This window comes from Gavialis gangeticus, unplaced genomic scaffold (assembly GCF_001723915.1).
Source record: "Gavialis gangeticus isolate Ggan-Ray unplaced genomic scaffold, GavGan_comp1, whole genome shotgun sequence".
NCBI lineage: Eukaryota > Metazoa > Chordata > Crocodylia > Gavialidae > Gavialis > Gavialis gangeticus.
Genome location: NW_017728998.1, coordinates 4,423,081 through 4,440,072, shown reverse-complemented (window position 1 = coordinate 4,440,072; position 16,992 = coordinate 4,423,081). Strand labels below are relative to the sequence as shown.

Genomic DNA, 16,992 nt, shown 5'->3' with positions numbered 1-16,992 from the left:
GCTTCTCCAACTATCCTCCTTAGCTCATTGAAGTTCGCCCTCCTAAAATCTAGGGCCACCACCTGACTGCTTGCCTTTGCCACCTTGCGCTGAATGGTGAATTCTAGCAGGCAGTGGTCACTGTCGCCCAGGGGGTCAAGCACAGGGGGTCAGCTGCTGCCAGACTGATTGTCAGACTCTTGACTGGTCAGTGCAAGGGGGCCAGGGCTGACAGCCCAAAGGGCAAGTAAGCCCACCGTGAGGGGCATGCCAGGGCTGCAGAGAGCTGTTCGCACCCCGACCGCTCCAGAGGTGGGTCCAGAGCCTAAAAGAAAGCAAAGGTCCCTTGACAGGGGTGGAACCACTGCTGACGGAGGATAGTAGGTCAGCCAGCAAGTCAGCTGGTATAGAGGATGCTGAAGTTCAGCTCCCAGAAGAGAAGTAGCCTCCCAGTAACCTCCCAGTAGCCTCTAAGGCGTCTGAGAGGTAGAAGAAGGGGATGGGCCCAGAAGGCCTGTGAGGGTGTAGAGTGTGAGAGGCAAGGGCCCCAGAGTGCATATGGGAGTAGAGGCCCCAGTGAGGGGGCATGTGGCCCAGGCACATCTAAGGACACCTGAGGCCAAGTCTGGCCCAGAGGCTGGGCCAAGGTATGTTCAAGGACACCAGAGGTCAAGCTTGGGCCAGAGGTCGAATGCGGCCCAGCAATGGGGCTGGAGTAGTTGGAAATTATCTTTTGGATGCCATCTGAGAGGCATGGGACACAGTAAAGGGAAGGTCGGAGCTATGTATTATGCCCTTTGCAGCAGGACTTTGAATGGGCAGCTTTCTGGCTGCAAACAACTGTTAAAATACAACTAAGGCATGGCAGGCGAGTGAGGTGGGCGGACTGCCCTAGGCAGGTGGGTGGGCTGACATTGTGACTGGCCCCAGGATGGGTCCCTGTCACACCAGGCCTTAAAAGTCCCGTAGTCACAAACCCCTCAGCTTGTGTTATCCACACATGTGTGAACAGGGCTTCATTCTGCATAGCAGCCTCCAAATAGGAAAACCACCTAAGTGTTTAATTCCAAAATATCAGCAGTCCCAGGCACTTAGAGTTAACCATATAATTAAGTGCTTTACTGAATCAGGGCCAGAGAGCTCAGCAACTTGTAAGATTTTTAGCCGTTGGAGGAGTTTGAAAAAAAAGAAGGATTTTCACTAGGGTTAAAAGGTTCAACCAGTCAAAAAACAAAACCAAGGCATCCTTTTTCTCCTACTGTAGAGAAGTGGCATCAGATATTATATTCCAATAAATCACATGGCAAATGAATCCATGAGACTTTTTGTATGTTGAGGGCTGGAAGGCTGGGCTGTGAATGTTTGCTTTCCTATAAGAGATGAGCAGCACAAGTGCGTCAACATAATGTGCCATCCATCCCATGTGAGAGCTGACACTGTGCTCCGATATGCTCCCTGAGGAAATTCCTTGCACTGTTTATTTATTTGAAATTTGGGCTCCCTGGGACATCCTCCGGAGAGTCACTTCTTGTTTTCCTGAGTTTCCCAGGGGGGAAGAGATGCTGTTCACACAATCCAGCTCCCGGAGAAAACAAACAATAGAGCACAAGCCATTCAGTGTGAAAGAGCAGACAGCAGCACAGTGCAGTCATTGCCGCTTTGCATTTCACATGACTATACTACATTCATCTGCTGAGCTTGGTATCATATATCTAAAAAAACCTGACACTTCCCTACAGCGTCAGAGGAGAGAAACGCATTTTTTTTTTGAATGGCTGGATTTTTATCCTCCCAAATATTCTCATTTCCTCTCAGCTGTTTTTTTTTCTTTCCCTTCCTAATTTCTGAAATGGGCCTATTGCACAGCTCTTTACACTCACTTAAAGGAATTATATTAATTGAACAACTCTTCTTTCAAATTGTTGCTCAGATTTTGAGAGCTAAGGATACAGCTGGGTGCCTACTGGAATTTAAATTAATAGGAATGATATGCCTAGATGCCTTGTAAAGCAGAACCTCTAGATACTTAAATACCATTGAAAACCTAGCCCCTTGTCTTCATAGCTGCCTGGAAAGGACTTAGCATCCAGCAACCTGGAAAGTGGCCAGGACATCAAGGCAACATTCCTAAATTTACAAAACCATCATGAGTTTTTCTGATACCTACAGCTGGCCGAGGTCTCGAGTTTAACTCTCCTCTGCAAGACAGCATAGCCCTTTCAAGCACCAAGCAGGGCATTAGTGCAGAACCACCTTTGGGACCAATAAGGTCATTATAACAGTCTTCAGTCTCCCCATAAGAGTCGGTAGAGGTCTCCCATCCAAAGTGTCACTGCACTCAAACCCGTGTAGTGCTCCAGTCTCTGGGTGGTAGGGATGCAAGAGGGACACTGTCAGTTGCCTCTCCTACCCACCTCCTGCAAAATACTGCTTCAGAAACAGCTAGTGCAAGGGAAGAAGGACAATGTGGCTTGATGGAATGGGGCAGACAGGCAGGCCTAGCTTCTGAAATGTAAGCAGGTGGCCTTACCTTCCCAGCTGTCCTGGGATCATCTGGAGAAATGCCTCCAATAAGGAAAACAAGACCGAGACAGACGCATCATTTTCTTTCAAGCCTAAAACAATTTAGATCTTCTGAGTGCTTTGCAAACTGGAGCTAATTAATCTCCCCAGCACCCTGGTGAATTACTCAAGTATTGCTGTATTATCCTTGCTTTTCACCTGGGAAAGCTGAAGGCTTTCAGAGGGCGTGGAGAGATTGCTCACACATGACTGAGCCATGGTGGCCAAGGGATTATGATAATATCTAGTGGCTGGATAGCACTTTGCATCAGTGAATCCCACAACTCTTTCCAGAGGGGTCAACATCATTCTTCCTATTTTAGGGTCAAGGAAGTTGAGACCCAGGGCAGGAAGTGACTTGTCGCTGGCAGAGCCAGGAACAAGACCCAAATCTCCAGTGTGCTAGTCACCACGTTACTCTGCCTTCCCTACTGCTAAAGAGACTCGCTCCAGAGCCCAAGCCTTCGCTTTCTTCTGCTGTTGGCATTATGGTCCCTGCTTTCAGGATCAAGTGGCCACCCCAGTTAAATCCCAGCTCTTCCTTTGGGCCTTTCCATTCCCAAGCAGCTTCAGTATGGCCAGCTCTTCCTCCCGGAGGATCATTGCTGGCTTGCTGGAACATGCAGCTAGGACTGTGCCATTTGCTATGGATGTACACACAGCCGCGGCAGCCGGATGAACTAAAACTGTTTCCCAGCATTCAGGCATTACAGGCAGACCAGCGTGGTGGGAACAGCCCCACCACGTTACCATGCCCCGCACAGCTGTGGCCAACCTCTGGCTGAATTTCCAGCTGAACTCCACCAGCGCCTAGTTCAGTGGTTTTACTGGCATCAATTGTTCTGTCAGGGGTAAACCCTCCTCCGCTCAGTTTAACACTCAACCTGCCTTCAGGAGTGTTTGAAGGTGATGGAGACAACAAAAACGTCTCCTTCTGCCCCTTAATGGTCCATAGTTAGCAGAGCCACCCACTGCCTGTGGTTTCTTACATGGCAGCCGTCACACTGCCATCTGAGACTTTCAGGTGGACCCCCTCTCTCTTGCTTGTCCTTCCAAGCAGAAGGGCCTGGAGCTTGGCAGGTGATGGATTTACCTCTTTGGTGTTAGCTGTTCTTACAGAGAGCCAGGCTCAGAGAAGAGGGGTTTGCATTTTGCCCCACAGTGCATGGAGATTTTCTGGGATTTCTGATGGGAAAAAAAAAGGACGCGCTTTTTCTTGAAAATACAGTTGGGCCCCGATTTACACAGGTTTTGGTTGGAGTTTTTTTGGGCACCGTTTCAGTTATGCACTGTCAATTAATTGTGTATCTTTTTACACGATTTCTATTTGCACAGTGTTTTTTCAAGAACATAACCACCGTGCAAATCAAGGCCCGACCCTAAGTTTGTCTCTCTCTATCCAGCCCAGGAGTGAATTTCAGGGTGGCAGGCCAGGAACAGAGCGAGTGCTGAATGACAGGGGCGAATGGTATTACTTTTGCTACTTTCTGGTTCTCCGGAGCATGTGTTTTTGTATCCAAGAACTTGAACTGGAAATGACTCGGAGGCCTCCACTCTATTTCCCTCTTGGCTGTCTTGAAGGAGACACTGTCTGCTCCAATTTGGATGTGTGCGAATACCACACATAACCAAATCTAAGGTCAATAGAAGTCTTGGGAGAATTAAGACGTTCCAAAGGAAACCGTTTTGAAACAAAAAAGCTTTGTCATGGGGAGCGTGAGTGTGAGTGTGAGTGTGTGTGTGTGTGGGGGGGTGCAACCCCCAAACCAAGAAAGTAAAAGCAAAACTCTGCCCTTATTGATTGCAATTGTCCGTGCCAAGAGAACCGAGGGTGAGCGGAGGAAAGTGATAGGAAAGTTTTCTCCCAGGTTCAATCATTTCTGTTTTCATTCGTAACGTGGACACTGAAATGACTAAAGGTCCGATCCAAAATCCCCCAGGGCTGAAAACTTCCGATTGCCTTCACGTCTGGAGCAGATCACGAGCTGCCCATGCCACTTTCACCTTTGGCAGTGCCTCTTACCTAGCCTGTGGTTTCAGAGGAGCAGCCTCTTCATTGTTATTTCCTGTATTGTCTCTGCCTAATTCCTTCCTTACCAACACAGGAACAGGATCTCTGATGCAAGCAACCTCCACCATCCTCTTTCCCCTCAACAGAGAGGGAAGCAAAAGCATCATTTTCTTCTGTCTCCCTTCCCCCCATCCTGTAGCCCACCCTCTTTTTCTTTTCTTTTTTCTGATTTTTAGTGAGTCAGTTCCCTCTCTCGCACTCCATCTGCTCTGTATTCAGCTGAAGCTCTGAGAAATGTTCTCCACCATCCATCTTGCAGTGTGACTTTATTCCCCGCCCCGGCCTCCAGTTATCGTCTCCACTTATCTATCCCTGCTCAACTCTACATCTCTGCTCCCCTCGCTTGATGATTTGTCTTTGTAGGCAGCCTGTTGCTTATTGATGCAGGAGCAGGGAGCTGCAAGCATGGACAGGAAAAGCACACGGCCCTCCGCCCTTGTGCAGTGATCCTGGGTTTGCTAATGGCATTACTTTTGCTACTTTCCAGTCCTCCAGTTCGCAGCCAAGAACCTGGACCAAAAATGAGGTCTCCACGCTATTTTCCTCTTGGCTGACTTTAAGGAGACCTCGTCCACTCAAATTCGGATGCATGTGAATACAAGATTTGACCAAATCTAAGGTCAATAGAAATCCTCGGAGAATTAAGCCGTTCCAAAAGGCAACAGAGCCTTTCGGCCCCGTTTCTTTGAATACCAGCTGTGAGCAGTGCTTCGAGCAGGCGGTCTGCATTGGGGTCACTTTCACTCCAGGAAAAAAGGGGCCACTCAAAGGTGGATGTAGAACAAATGCAAGGAAATGCCTTTATACAATGCTGCCCAGAGCCTGGCGGAGGAGAGGGTGATCTGATCTCCTCCTTCCCTTGGCTGTAGCGATGAGACAATGACCCGGCTTCCTTTTCACTCTTCCTCCGGGGGCCCAAGCAGGAGAGGGCAAGAGAGGTTATGCACAGGACAGCGTATAGAGGAAAACAAGTCCTTATGCTCTCCCGTCTCGCACGTCCTGTCTGAGCCACGACCTGACACTCAACCCGCAGTCAAACACGCACACGCACACTGTATACGAAGGACATCCAAGATAAATGCACTCATGCTTAGTTGTAGTCACACTCACATTGGTATAAATCAGGAGGAACTAGCACTGCCCTGACAGCAGTCCAAGTGAGGGCAGAATCAGGCCCAGTTTCATCCCTCTGCTTCTTCGCTCTGGTCCCGATCCCGCTGCCATTGAAGTGAATGGCAGGACTTCCATTGACTCCAGTGCTATCAGGTCACCATTTTCTCACAAGGGCGGTGGTTGGGATTCCTTGGCTTCGATTTCCAGCCTTCACCTTCTTTCAGTGTATTTGTTCTTGTCTTTGGCTTCCATCGAGCATTAGCCCCCACCGCTCGGCTCTGGTGTCCACAGCCGCCTGCAGGATGCTGCTGACCACATAATGGATGCTGCATTTTCCTAAATGCAATCACTCCATTAATCTCGTGCAATTAATGCTTTGGGAAGCACTTTGCAATGATTGATTATGAGGGAAGTGCTACAGCAAAGCAAATAGCTGTTGCTCTAGTTGTATTATCACGGCAAGTCACAAATCCCTGGCTTTTGACAAAAAAAAGTAGAAAGGAGCTGTTTCTGTCAGCACTGAGGAGCATGAGCTTATCTCAGAGCTGCCCTATGGCCCTTTTACATGGGGATGCATCAGGGCAAAGACAAGGCAGCCACCTAGGACCCTCAAGGAATGAATATTCTTGGTGCAAAGGGGCTTCTGCAGGAGCCATGGACCTGTTAGACCTACCTCTGTGCAACTGTCACACAGGGCCCAAGTGCAGAGGGTATTTTGGAGTGAACAGGAGGTGTCTGGGAGGCTTGTACGCCCCACAGGTTCTGTGCTACTGCAGCAGCCATGGGTCTGATGGCTCTATGGGTACAGATGGGTTGCCCGTGCCACCCTGAAGTGCCACCCTGTCAGATGCCATAACACATAAGCAGCTTGAGGCTGGATGGGAGACCACTAGGACCCGTGTCTACAATGCAACAGAGACTTCACCTCATTGAGCCACCCTTCTCTTGCTTGGTGTCCTGCACCAGAGCCACCTGCATCTTCGTCCTCAAGTGGAAGAGCCCTTCTAGGAATAAGTCTGTGGGCTTGTAATGGGACCTCAGCTGTGAGGCCCCTGGAGGCCAAGAACATTTCTTGCACCCTGTTCTCAGGGCAGTCTGCCCTTCTTTTGCCCACCACATCTTGATGTAAATTGTCGTTATTAAAGTACAGGACGCTGCCCTGGTCTTGCACTAATGATCCCCAGGTGTCTGGAGTCAATGCATGGCTCCATTCCATCCCTACACCATGTCCCATGCCTTGCATGTGGTTTGAGTCACCAGTCAGGTGACACTTGTCCCTACATCTCCAGGCCACCTCAGGACTTCCTTCCCTTGTTGGGGTTTTAGCCTTCCCAGCTTCCTCCCTGCTACTCTGGTTGGTTGCAGAGGGCTCCAGCCCCTGTCTGCTGTCCTGCTCCAGGCTCTGGGCTCTCTGCCTCCCCACCCACCCCAAATGCTGCCCTACTTAGGTCTCTGGCCCCAAACACTGCCCTGATCCAGCCCTGGGCTCCAGCCTTGCTCCCAAGCCTCTGGTTGTGCCCGAAACCTACCTCCAGCAGGGCTCAAGGCAATCAGGTCAATGGGACCTCCAAACCACTCCTTGTCCCAATTCCAAACCACAAGTATAATTTAAAGCAAAACCTTTCAGCCTTCTGGTAGGCACCAAACCCCCACCGGGCTTAACATAAAATTAAGGCCACCAGCCTGCATAATGAGTCTCTCTCTTTGCTCCTAAGCAACTCTCCCTTGCTCCCAGGCCTGCAGCCCTGCTACTTCCCACTGTAGACTCAGGGGTCCTGCCACGTCACCATCAGGAGCGCCGCACTCCACACCGCTCAGGGCTGGCCACCTTGACTGGGTAGTCGGGGCTTATATAGCTCGAGCCTGAGCCCTCTTCCAGTCATGGGATGCCCCCGACTACAGGGCTACCCCTTAACACCCCGGGGCCGTGCTGCTCTTCAGTAACAGGGTCAGGGTTCCCCGATGCTTGTTACCTGCACTGGGTGCTAATTATGAGTGGTAGAGATGGGAAGGTGGCTGCTGCACGAGTTCCTGAGCTTATATGGCCTGGGGTGCTGGGAGGAGAATAGGGGGAAGTGCTCCAAATACCCTGCAGGAAGGGATGGGGCCTGATGGAGGGCAAGCTGAGGAGTTTTTGGTGGAAACGGGCCACATGTATGCACTGGAGGGCAGATCTAGGGGCTGCCCTCTCTGCCTTTACTGCTGTCTGTCATGGCACTGACCCCTCCACCACTCCAGACACTGATGGGTGCCCAGGGAGCTGCAATGGGCTGCTCCAGGGTCTCCCTGGGTCCTGCCTTGCCTTCAGTCTTGGTCCCTCTTACCTTGGATGGCTTTCAGACTGACCTCCACCTGCCATCATTATTTCTGGCTTGTGGCCCTTGTATCAGCATCCTACTCCATCCCTGAACACTCGGCTGGACCCACACAGCCCCGTCCTGACGTGGGTGTCTTGCCTGCATATAGCAGTCTGGGGTAACGATAGCATCTTCTACAACTATAAGACTCCCCCATGCAGTTTCAGTTGGAGCTGGGATTCTTCTTGCCCTTCTGCAGGGTTGCTGCGTGCTTTCAAGCAGGGGCACAGTAAAAGTGGTGTGTATTTTTATAGGGAGAGAGAAACTCTGGTGACATACACGGTGTCTCCGAAGGCAATGAAAGCCATGCAGTTGATAGCAGACTTCAGTCTTGTAGAGCCCAGTGCTACGGAGAGCCGAGCACTCAGACGCAGCTAGAGCTTCTGAGAGTGGGAGGCACCAAGAGCCTTGCTGGAAGAGGTTTTATGCAGGTAAACTCTTTGCAGAGCAAAATGCACTCCTCTTGAAGCAGCCTTCTCATAGTACAAGTCCAAACTTGTACTATGCCCCTCTTGTATCGTAGGGCAGCCACAGGCTTTGATCTCCCATGAAGAGATCCATTTCTGAAAAGCTCCCTGCCATTAGCCTTGTGCATATATATATGCACAAGGTCCCATTACAAGCCCACAGACATATATATATATATATATATATATATATATATATAATTACACACACATGTGCACCCACACACACTTTTAGGTAACAGAAATAAGTTGAGCAGGTGGTGTCAGTGTGGGATAGGTAGTGGGCGAGAGCTATGGAGTTTTCTATGCCAATAGGTAAAAGGCTGGAGTCTTTCACTGTTCATGTCCAGACATCAGAAAGTTTAAAGATCTTTTAGAAGATGCAGAATTTTGATAGACAAATACATGTTCTGTTAGGAGCCAGCAGGACTAACCTAAGTGCCTGTGTAAGGGCATTTATTTCATTTGCTCCTTTTGGCTGATAATCAGAAGGCTATCAGAGAACTGTGAGCTGCACTTTCCAGTCAGTCCCAGTTGCAAAATGCAAGGTGTTTGTCTCCAACGGGGAAGAAAATGCAACAGTATAATTAAAACCTGCCTTGGGAGAAGTGTGACGTGGCTCGTCTTTCCCCTCTGCTGCATCAGGAATGGGAAAGACAAAATTAAGTCTTCGGATAGACAAACTGCCCTTCTCTTCTCCGATTCTCCAGGGGTTTGCTCAAAACCCCCAAACCCCCGGAGAAGAGGAGAGTAGTTGTTCCTGGCACACATGCTGTTCTGGAAATGGGTTTTAAGGTCATGTGTTAGCCACGTTGTGTCTCTCAATGGGTCCTTGGGATGGGTGAAAGAATACGCAGGCAATTTTTTGCAAACTCGGTGCAACCCATCGGCTCCCCAGGCCCCAGCGGAGATTTGCAGTTGTGCTTTCCGCCGGTAGCGTTTTGTCCTGTGTTTCAGTGCAGCTTCTGGCTTTCAGCAACGACCCGGCTTCTTTGTTAGGATGCTCTAATCCAATTTTTCAACTGAGGATTGACTGGGATACTGAGAGGTCAAGCGCCTTGCCTGGGGTTGGAAACTGAATCGAGTGACTCAGCTGGAAAGGGAGAATCTGAGCCCAGGGCCTGTCTGCACGGTAAACCAGAGCAAAGGCCTGGCAGCCAAAGGCAGGGTCTTTTGTTGCCCCCACGGACTGATACCAACAGGCCAGTCTCTCCCCTGCTAAGGTCCCTCTGCTCCTCTGGTGGCTTAAAGCAGCCTGAAAAGGGCAGAAAGCAGGCTCCAGGAATCCTCCCCGTCTCGGGGACCTTTCCCCATCAGTATAGAGCGACCAGACTGGTCCTGAGTTGGCCCAGCTCCCAGCCCCTGGCCTAAGTGGTACGACGGGATGGAGGCACATGGCCAGAGGGCACTGCCTACTCTCTATCTGCCCAGGAGAGTGTAACTTAGCCAGGCAAACCAGGGCCTGCTGCATCCTTCTCTGAGCTGCCTCACGTGCAGACCCATCCTGCCGGCTCCCCCTTTGGACCCCCGGTGACTTCCTCTCCCTGCCCCACAAGCCCCACTAGGAGAGCCCTAAAACCTTTTCAGGCCCCCACCATAATCCTAACCTTCCCTATGTTAATCCTATAAACCCTCGGTAAATCCCGTCTGCCTGCCTGCCTCATTCGCCGTCTCTGCTTGGAGCCGCGGCTCCCAGGGTCTTTCCGTGCAGGCTGTTTTCCAGGTGCAGAGGCAGCAAGGGGCTGCTTCTGGACCACCTTAGCATTTGCCGCTTGGCTTGACTGTGCCTCTGGCATGACTAATACTGGATCAGTCTGTAAGTCCTGGCAGAGCCTTCTGTAAAAGCTCTCTGGGCAGCCATGCTCTCAGATCAAATGTGGGCCCTCTCCTGCTCCACCAAGGCAGGTCCCAGCTCTGAAAACCCTTTCCATGCCCATCTTCCATTAGAAACTTTCAGTGGGGGTACAAAGGGCAGCTGGGCACTGCTCAGTGGGACAGCAGAGGGGAAGATTAGCCCCAATATCTATGTGCCTTAGCCTCCCTTTTGTAAATACAGGGGGCGAAATGCTGCAAAATCCTTGCTATTAGATATTAGTTATTTCCTTAAAGAAAATGCACAATAGGGAACAGACCTGTGTCAACTCCAGAGGAGGGATTAAAGGACATCCCAGGATTTCCCTGCCTCCAAATCTGGCTCTCAGAGAAAGTGCATGGCTTCTTAGCAAAAACTGTGCTCCCACCTTACACACCGTATCACTCCAGGGGCCTGCACTCTTGTCCATAAGTGTCACATAGGCACTTGTGTGACACTTGTCCATAAGGGTCACACCACCAGCTTTGAAGGGTTGGGTCCAAAAAGGGGCTAAGCCATTCTTAGAACAAAATCTGCAGTTCAAGTGATGAGGATGAAACTGCAAAGCAAGATGTTCCCAATAGTTCGGGGTGTAAGGAGAGCACCAGCATGGCACTTCCTTGGAGGGTGGATTACTGGAAGCTCGAGTACGCAATACGGGTATTGTGCCATTTTGGAGACTGCCAATCAACCACTTCTTGTGTTTTCTGGCAAGATTAGTTACTCTCAGCACATAAGTTTAAACCCCCGAGGCCCTCGAGCTTGCACGTACATTTACAGCTACGATTAAGCAAGCCCCGATATAGACGTCTACCTGCTAGTTAAGGAACGGTGGTAAATGCCCGTGTAAGTACAGGAGTTCGGATGAGGACACATCCCAGACTCTTAACAACCAAATGCATCTGCGTCCATGTGGTCTGTATTTCTCTATCGCTGCTTCCTCCTGCTGCTCTCTGAATGAAAGGCACCGTGTATATAAATAAGTGCATTATTATGCATCGCCCAGATTTGATCCCTGTGGAAGTAGGCTACCAAAAAGCGGGGATTTTAGCCTCTTCTCAGATAAGAGTTCCCCTTCTCCAGCTCCTCACTTGCTTCCCTTTGCATGGGAAGTGCTAAAAAGCGGCAAGAGATGCTGGGATGCCCAAGCCAACGTCTGTTGTTTCCAGGCTGCAGCTGAAATGCATCCCGAAAACTTTATGGAGGTCTCTCTTCCTCCTGCCTCCTCACTGTGCTGGCTGCCCGCAGAGATGGGCTTGTCCTGAACATGCTTCTTGGGGTTGCAGAAGCGTGGATCTGGACTTGCTGCTTCAACCCCGCTGGCTCCCCCCTAATAAATAGCTTGGTGATTGCTGCGCTCCTGCATGTGACCCCCCCAGGGTAGTCTGTAAATCAAGCTCTCTGTTCTCTCTTGGTCTCTGTTCGCAGGGACATACCAGGGCCAGTGGGTCGGCGGGATGCGCCAAGGCTACGGCGTCCGGCAGAGCGTTCCCTACGGCATGGCTGCGGTTATCAGGTCGCCCCTGAGGACGTCCATTAACTCGCTGCGCAGCGAGCACACCAACGGCACGGCGCTGCACCCCGACGCCTCGCCCGCGGTGGCCGGCAGCCCCGCCATCTCCAGGGGCGGCTTCGTCCTCATGGCCCACAGCGACGCCGAGATCCTCAAGAGCAAGAAGAAGGGCATCTTCCGGCGGTCCCTGCTGAGCGGGCTCAAGCTGCGCAAGTCCGAGTCCAAGAGCTCCCTGGCCAGCCAGCGGAGCAAGCAGAGCTCCTTCCGCAGCGAGGCGGGCATGAGCACCGTCAGCTCCACTGCCAGCGACATCAACTCCACCATCAGCTTGGGAGAGGGCGAGGCAGAGCTGTCCGTCATCGAGGACGACATCGATGCCACCACCACCGAGATCTACGTGGGCGAGTGGAAGAACGACAAGCGGTCGGGCTTCGGGGTCAGCCAGCGCTCGGACGGGCTGAAGTACGAGGGGGAGTGGGCCAACAACAAGCGCCACGGCTACGGCTGCATGACCTTCCCGGACGGCACCAAGGAGGAAGGGAAGTACAAGCAGAACGTCCTGGTCAGCGGCAAGCGGAAGAACCTCATCCCGCTGCGGGCCAGCAAGATCCGCGAGAAGGTGGACCGGGCCGTCGAGGCAGCGGAGAGGGCGGCCACCATCGCCAAGCAGAAAGCGGAGATCGCGGCGTCCAGGTAAGGCGAGCTCCTGGCCACCGATGCGAGGTGGCACGAGGGGTTTGAGTGGAGGCCGGTCTGACAAGTGCCCTGTGTTTTTAAACTGAGGCTGCTGGGGCCCGTTGTTTCTTCAGGCGGGCTCAGAGCTGCTGAATGAGTGAAGTCCTGGGCTGGGCTTTCCAATACCAGCACGAGATGACTGCCTGGCCAGACCCAAAGCAGCCAGTAAGGTCATCCCTCGCCGCTGAGCCAGAGGGTTTGCTGAGGCTGTGCCCAGCAACGCTACTTCGCTGCCAGTTGCCCGCCATTCACATCGAAAGGGTTCGGTCCTGCAGTCCCAATGCCAGCAGCCTTCATAAGGAAGTGCTTGCTTCCCAGTGCAACTTTGCCCAGTTTTGCACAGGGGCAGCTCACTTGGCTCACGTCCCCTGCTTTGGTGACCGGTTCTGTCATCCGGGCTACTGCTCTTAGAGTCTAACACGTGTGTGCGATGGCATGCCCGTGCATGGAAGGGTCTGCACAAAACGGGGGGCCGTGTTGCGGTGGGACTGCAAATCTGGACAAGGATGGTTGAGGGAATGGAGTACGGGTTCATTGGCCACCTGGCAATATAACACGTCCACTGTCCCAGCACAGGCTGGGTTTCATTAAATTAGGGGTGGATGCTTCTGGGACGGTCTCAAGTTTATTTATTTCCAAGCCCTGGTCAGGGAGAATCATAGATATGCGGGTTGAAGGGACTCAGGAGGTCACATCTAGTCCAACCCCTGCTCCAAGCAGGACCAGCCCCAACTACATCATCCCAGCCAAGGCTTTGTCTAGCTGGGTCTTCAAAACCTCCTAGGATGGAGATCCTACCACCTCCCTGTTCCAGTGCCTTACTACCCTCCTTGGGAGAAAGTTTTTCCTAATATCCACCCTCAACTTTCCTTGCTGCAGCTTGAGCCCATTGCTCCTTGTCCTGTCATCTGCCCCCACTGGGAACAGCTTGGCTCCGTCCTCTTTGTTACCACCTTGCATTCAATCCCCCTCAGTCTTTTCTTGTCCAGACTAAATAATCCCAGGTCCGTCAGCCTCTCCTCACAAGTCATGTCCACCAGCCCCACAACTATTTCATTGCCCTCCGCTAGACTCTCTCCAGTTCGTCCACATCCTTTCTGCAGTGGGGGGCCCAAAACTGGACACAGGACTCCAGATGTGGCCTCCCCAGTGCTGAATACAGGGGAAAATCACTTCCCTCGATCTATTGGCAATGCTCCTGCCAATGCAGGCCAGGATGCCGTTAGCCTTCTTGGCACCCAGGGCACACTGCCAGCTCATAGTCACTTATTGTCCACTGTAACCCCCAGGTTATCCCCAGGTGATCTTTCCAGGGCAATAAAACGATGGCAGAGAACAAATGTCACATTACAGCTGCATTATAGATGTGTAGAGCATTATTTTAGTCCACCCTGTCTTGGCCAAGATGGGAACTGTTTATATCGGCCTCACAGAGCGGCTGGTTCTTGCTGGAAGCCAGCTCTGTCCTGGGGCGAAAGATCAAAGCCAGGGCAGCTCGGCCACACGTCGCACATGCTCAACAGACGTGCTCGGCTTTGGAAAACACGCAATGGGTGCAACATGAAGAAAGCCAAACTCACTCTGCGTTAGTATTAGCAGCCAAAGCAACAGTGGGTATAGCTACAGGTGTCGCAGTCCTTGCAGGTAGCACTGGTGGCACGGTGCCACATGGCACAACCTCAGGTTCGTTTGATGCTGAGCTGGCATCAGCCTGTAACGAAGCGGTATCACCGCACATGTCCTAACACCGTTGTGCAGCGTTGCATCTGATGCAGAACAGGGGCTGCAGCCCCGACTGTCAAGGAACTGGGCATCGCCTGGGATTCACCGTTTCCTGGCTCGAGCAAATCCCTTTTAGCAGGCTGCACTGCCAACCTGCTGGTTACGGGGGCACCGCTGGGGTGCAGCCCACAGCTGGCCTTGCACGTCCCCCTCTCCCACTTGCCACCCACACCTTGGTGTTAAATAACTGGGAGAGGTTGCTTCACTCCAGAGAAGCGGGGGTGGTGTGAACTTTAGGGTTAATTACTGACGAGTCTCATATCAGCGCTCTGCCGTGCGGCCTCCACCTCTCGTCGTCAACAGAGATTTTTAACGAACTATCCTGCCACTTTGGGCCGCCAGCAACATCCCACACGTAAAGCTTTGCCCCCCTTGGGCTCATAAGGATAACAAAGGGGAAAAAAAACCCATGCAGCTTACCACCACCGAGATCCCCATATCTTCAGGTCCATTCCCTGCATGACCCGGGCGCCAATGGCCTGCTCCAGGGGTAACTCCCCTCTCCCTTTTGAGGGTGATCAGTCCTAATTCCTCTGCCAGGCTTTTCTTTCTTCCTTGCTGGTGGCCAGGGACCAGTTTTTATGTTTCCAGGCCTTTCTCCTCTTCCATTCACTTAATCCCACCCGGCGCAGCCAGCACAGGAGGTCCTCGTTACCAGGGTGCGGGCTCCAGGAGGGCTGAGTCTGCAGCTTGTCTCCAGCTGCCTCTCTTCACCCTTTCTGGCTCTAAAGAGCCTCACCTTGGCTTAAAGGGACCTAGCCCTGTGGCTCTGTCCTGTGGTCCATACCCCCCCAACCCTAACCCCCGCCATACCAGGGTGACCCCCCCTCTGTTACACTCCTCTTAGTGCAAGCAGGATCTCCAGCTGCTCGGTCTCTGCTTACTGAGCGTGCGATATGCTCCTCACCCTCGATACCGTGGCTTGGTGTCTGGTTTCCTCCGTCTACCTGTTTGCTGGTGGTGTCACTTGTGCCGAGATGCTACCACTGAGGCGACGCTGCGGTGCCAACCTTTGCACAGCTGCTTTCTGCTGCCTTATCAGGGCGGGGGAGCATGCCCCAGATGCTAAGTAGCAGGGCTTTCTAGAAGCGGTGTCCTCTTTTGCTGGTCTGGAGCTGGAGCTGAGGGATCCCTTGTATTCCTGCCTGCCTGGGAGAAATGAGATTAAAAAGGAAGGGCAGGCAAATCCCCACTGGCCGCTGCTGCTCTGGGGGAGGCTTTTCCCTGCTGGAGGCCCTCTCTCTGTCTCTCAGAGCAGGGGGGGAGTGTACCCCATGAGCTCCTGCATGCCCTGCCTAGGTTGGGCCCTGCTAATCATGCAGCAGCTCGAGAGAAGGACTCTGTTTGGGTTTAATTATATTATATTTTCTTTCTGGGGGCCACAGAGCCTGTCTGTGCATGTGTGTCTCTCTGAGCCTTCTTGTGCAGCCCTGGACTTGCTTTGGAGTATCTAACGCTAGGCTCCAGCTTGGCTGCTCTCTTGTAGACCTGCCCTGGTCAGGATGCTGCTTTAAACCATTCAGTGGGCAGGACTGTTTGCACCTCGGCAGCAAGGAGTCCTCATTGTGACCCACTTTCGAGCCCACCCTCTCTTAGCCTGTTTCCCCCGGCATGACTCACCTGGGTGGCAACTGTGCTGGCATCGCAGGTACAGGAGCTGCGTGGGCCTGGCGCTTCGCGTAGCATCGCTGCAGTCAGCGCGCTTTCTCTCTGCTGCCTGTGGGTCTTTTATCGGGAGCGAGAAGGGAGCTGTCAATCCAGGGAAAACCCATTCATCCTGGCATGGTGGAGCAGCAGAACCACCCACCTGGCAGGCTGCTGGATTACGGAGGTGGCGGGCCAGCAACTGCGTGGCAGGGGAAATCTCATCCAGGCCTACCTGCCTCCCACTCCCCTGACGCCCCCACTATCCAGCCCAGGGCTAGAGGAGGACATTCTTCTCTTCCCTGCAGCTTTCCATGAATTAGCCAGTTTCTTTTCATATCCCTAGTACCTTGCCACTCAAAAAGCCCAGGGAGTCCTTGAGCAGGGGGATTAGGGTCCCTCTCGCCCTACTTCTCTTTCTGAAATGCTTGGAGCCAAATTCTAGAGTATGTTTGCATTGCAGCAGCATGTAGAAATGTGCACCCCCCATCATGCTGCATGCTGTACACACACAGAGTTACAGTCAGCCCCTTCTCTAGAGACGCACAGTCTAGGCCGACAACAGAGGAGGAGAGGAAGGAAGGATTATTGTACCCATTTTACCAGGGAGAACTGAGGCCCAGAGGTGAAGTGGGCTTGTCTGAGGCCACATGGGAAGTGCGCAGAACTGACTTGCACACAGAGTGACTTGTGCAAGACAGGCAGAGCTGACTTGCCCGGCTGTGGCCCCTTTGCCCGAATTTGCGGAGGAGACCCTTGTCGGGTCCAGAGGACGCACGTTCCTCCTCAGGCTCAGAGAGTTTGACTGCGGGTCAGGTTTAAGGCCTCACCCTCTGTCTAGCAACCCTCACTCTTCGTTAAGGCTTTTGTACTGATTTCTATCCTTGCAGGGGTGAATGTTAGCTCTGAGTGGGGGG

The 16,992-nt window shown here is 52.4% G+C and overlaps 1 protein-coding gene across 1 annotated transcript in view; it reads left to right on the top strand.

The window, feature by feature from the left end:
• Positions 1 to 16,992, top strand: part of JPH3 (junctophilin 3) — a 113,408-nt gene that overhangs the window by 13,904 nt on the left and 82,512 nt on the right. Inside the window, exon 2 of the mRNA XM_019505422.1 lies at positions 11,830 to 12,607. Coding sequence (XP_019360967.1) covers positions 11,830 to 12,607 — 778 coding nt within the window. The remainder of the gene's footprint in view (positions 1 to 11,829; positions 12,608 to 16,992) is intronic.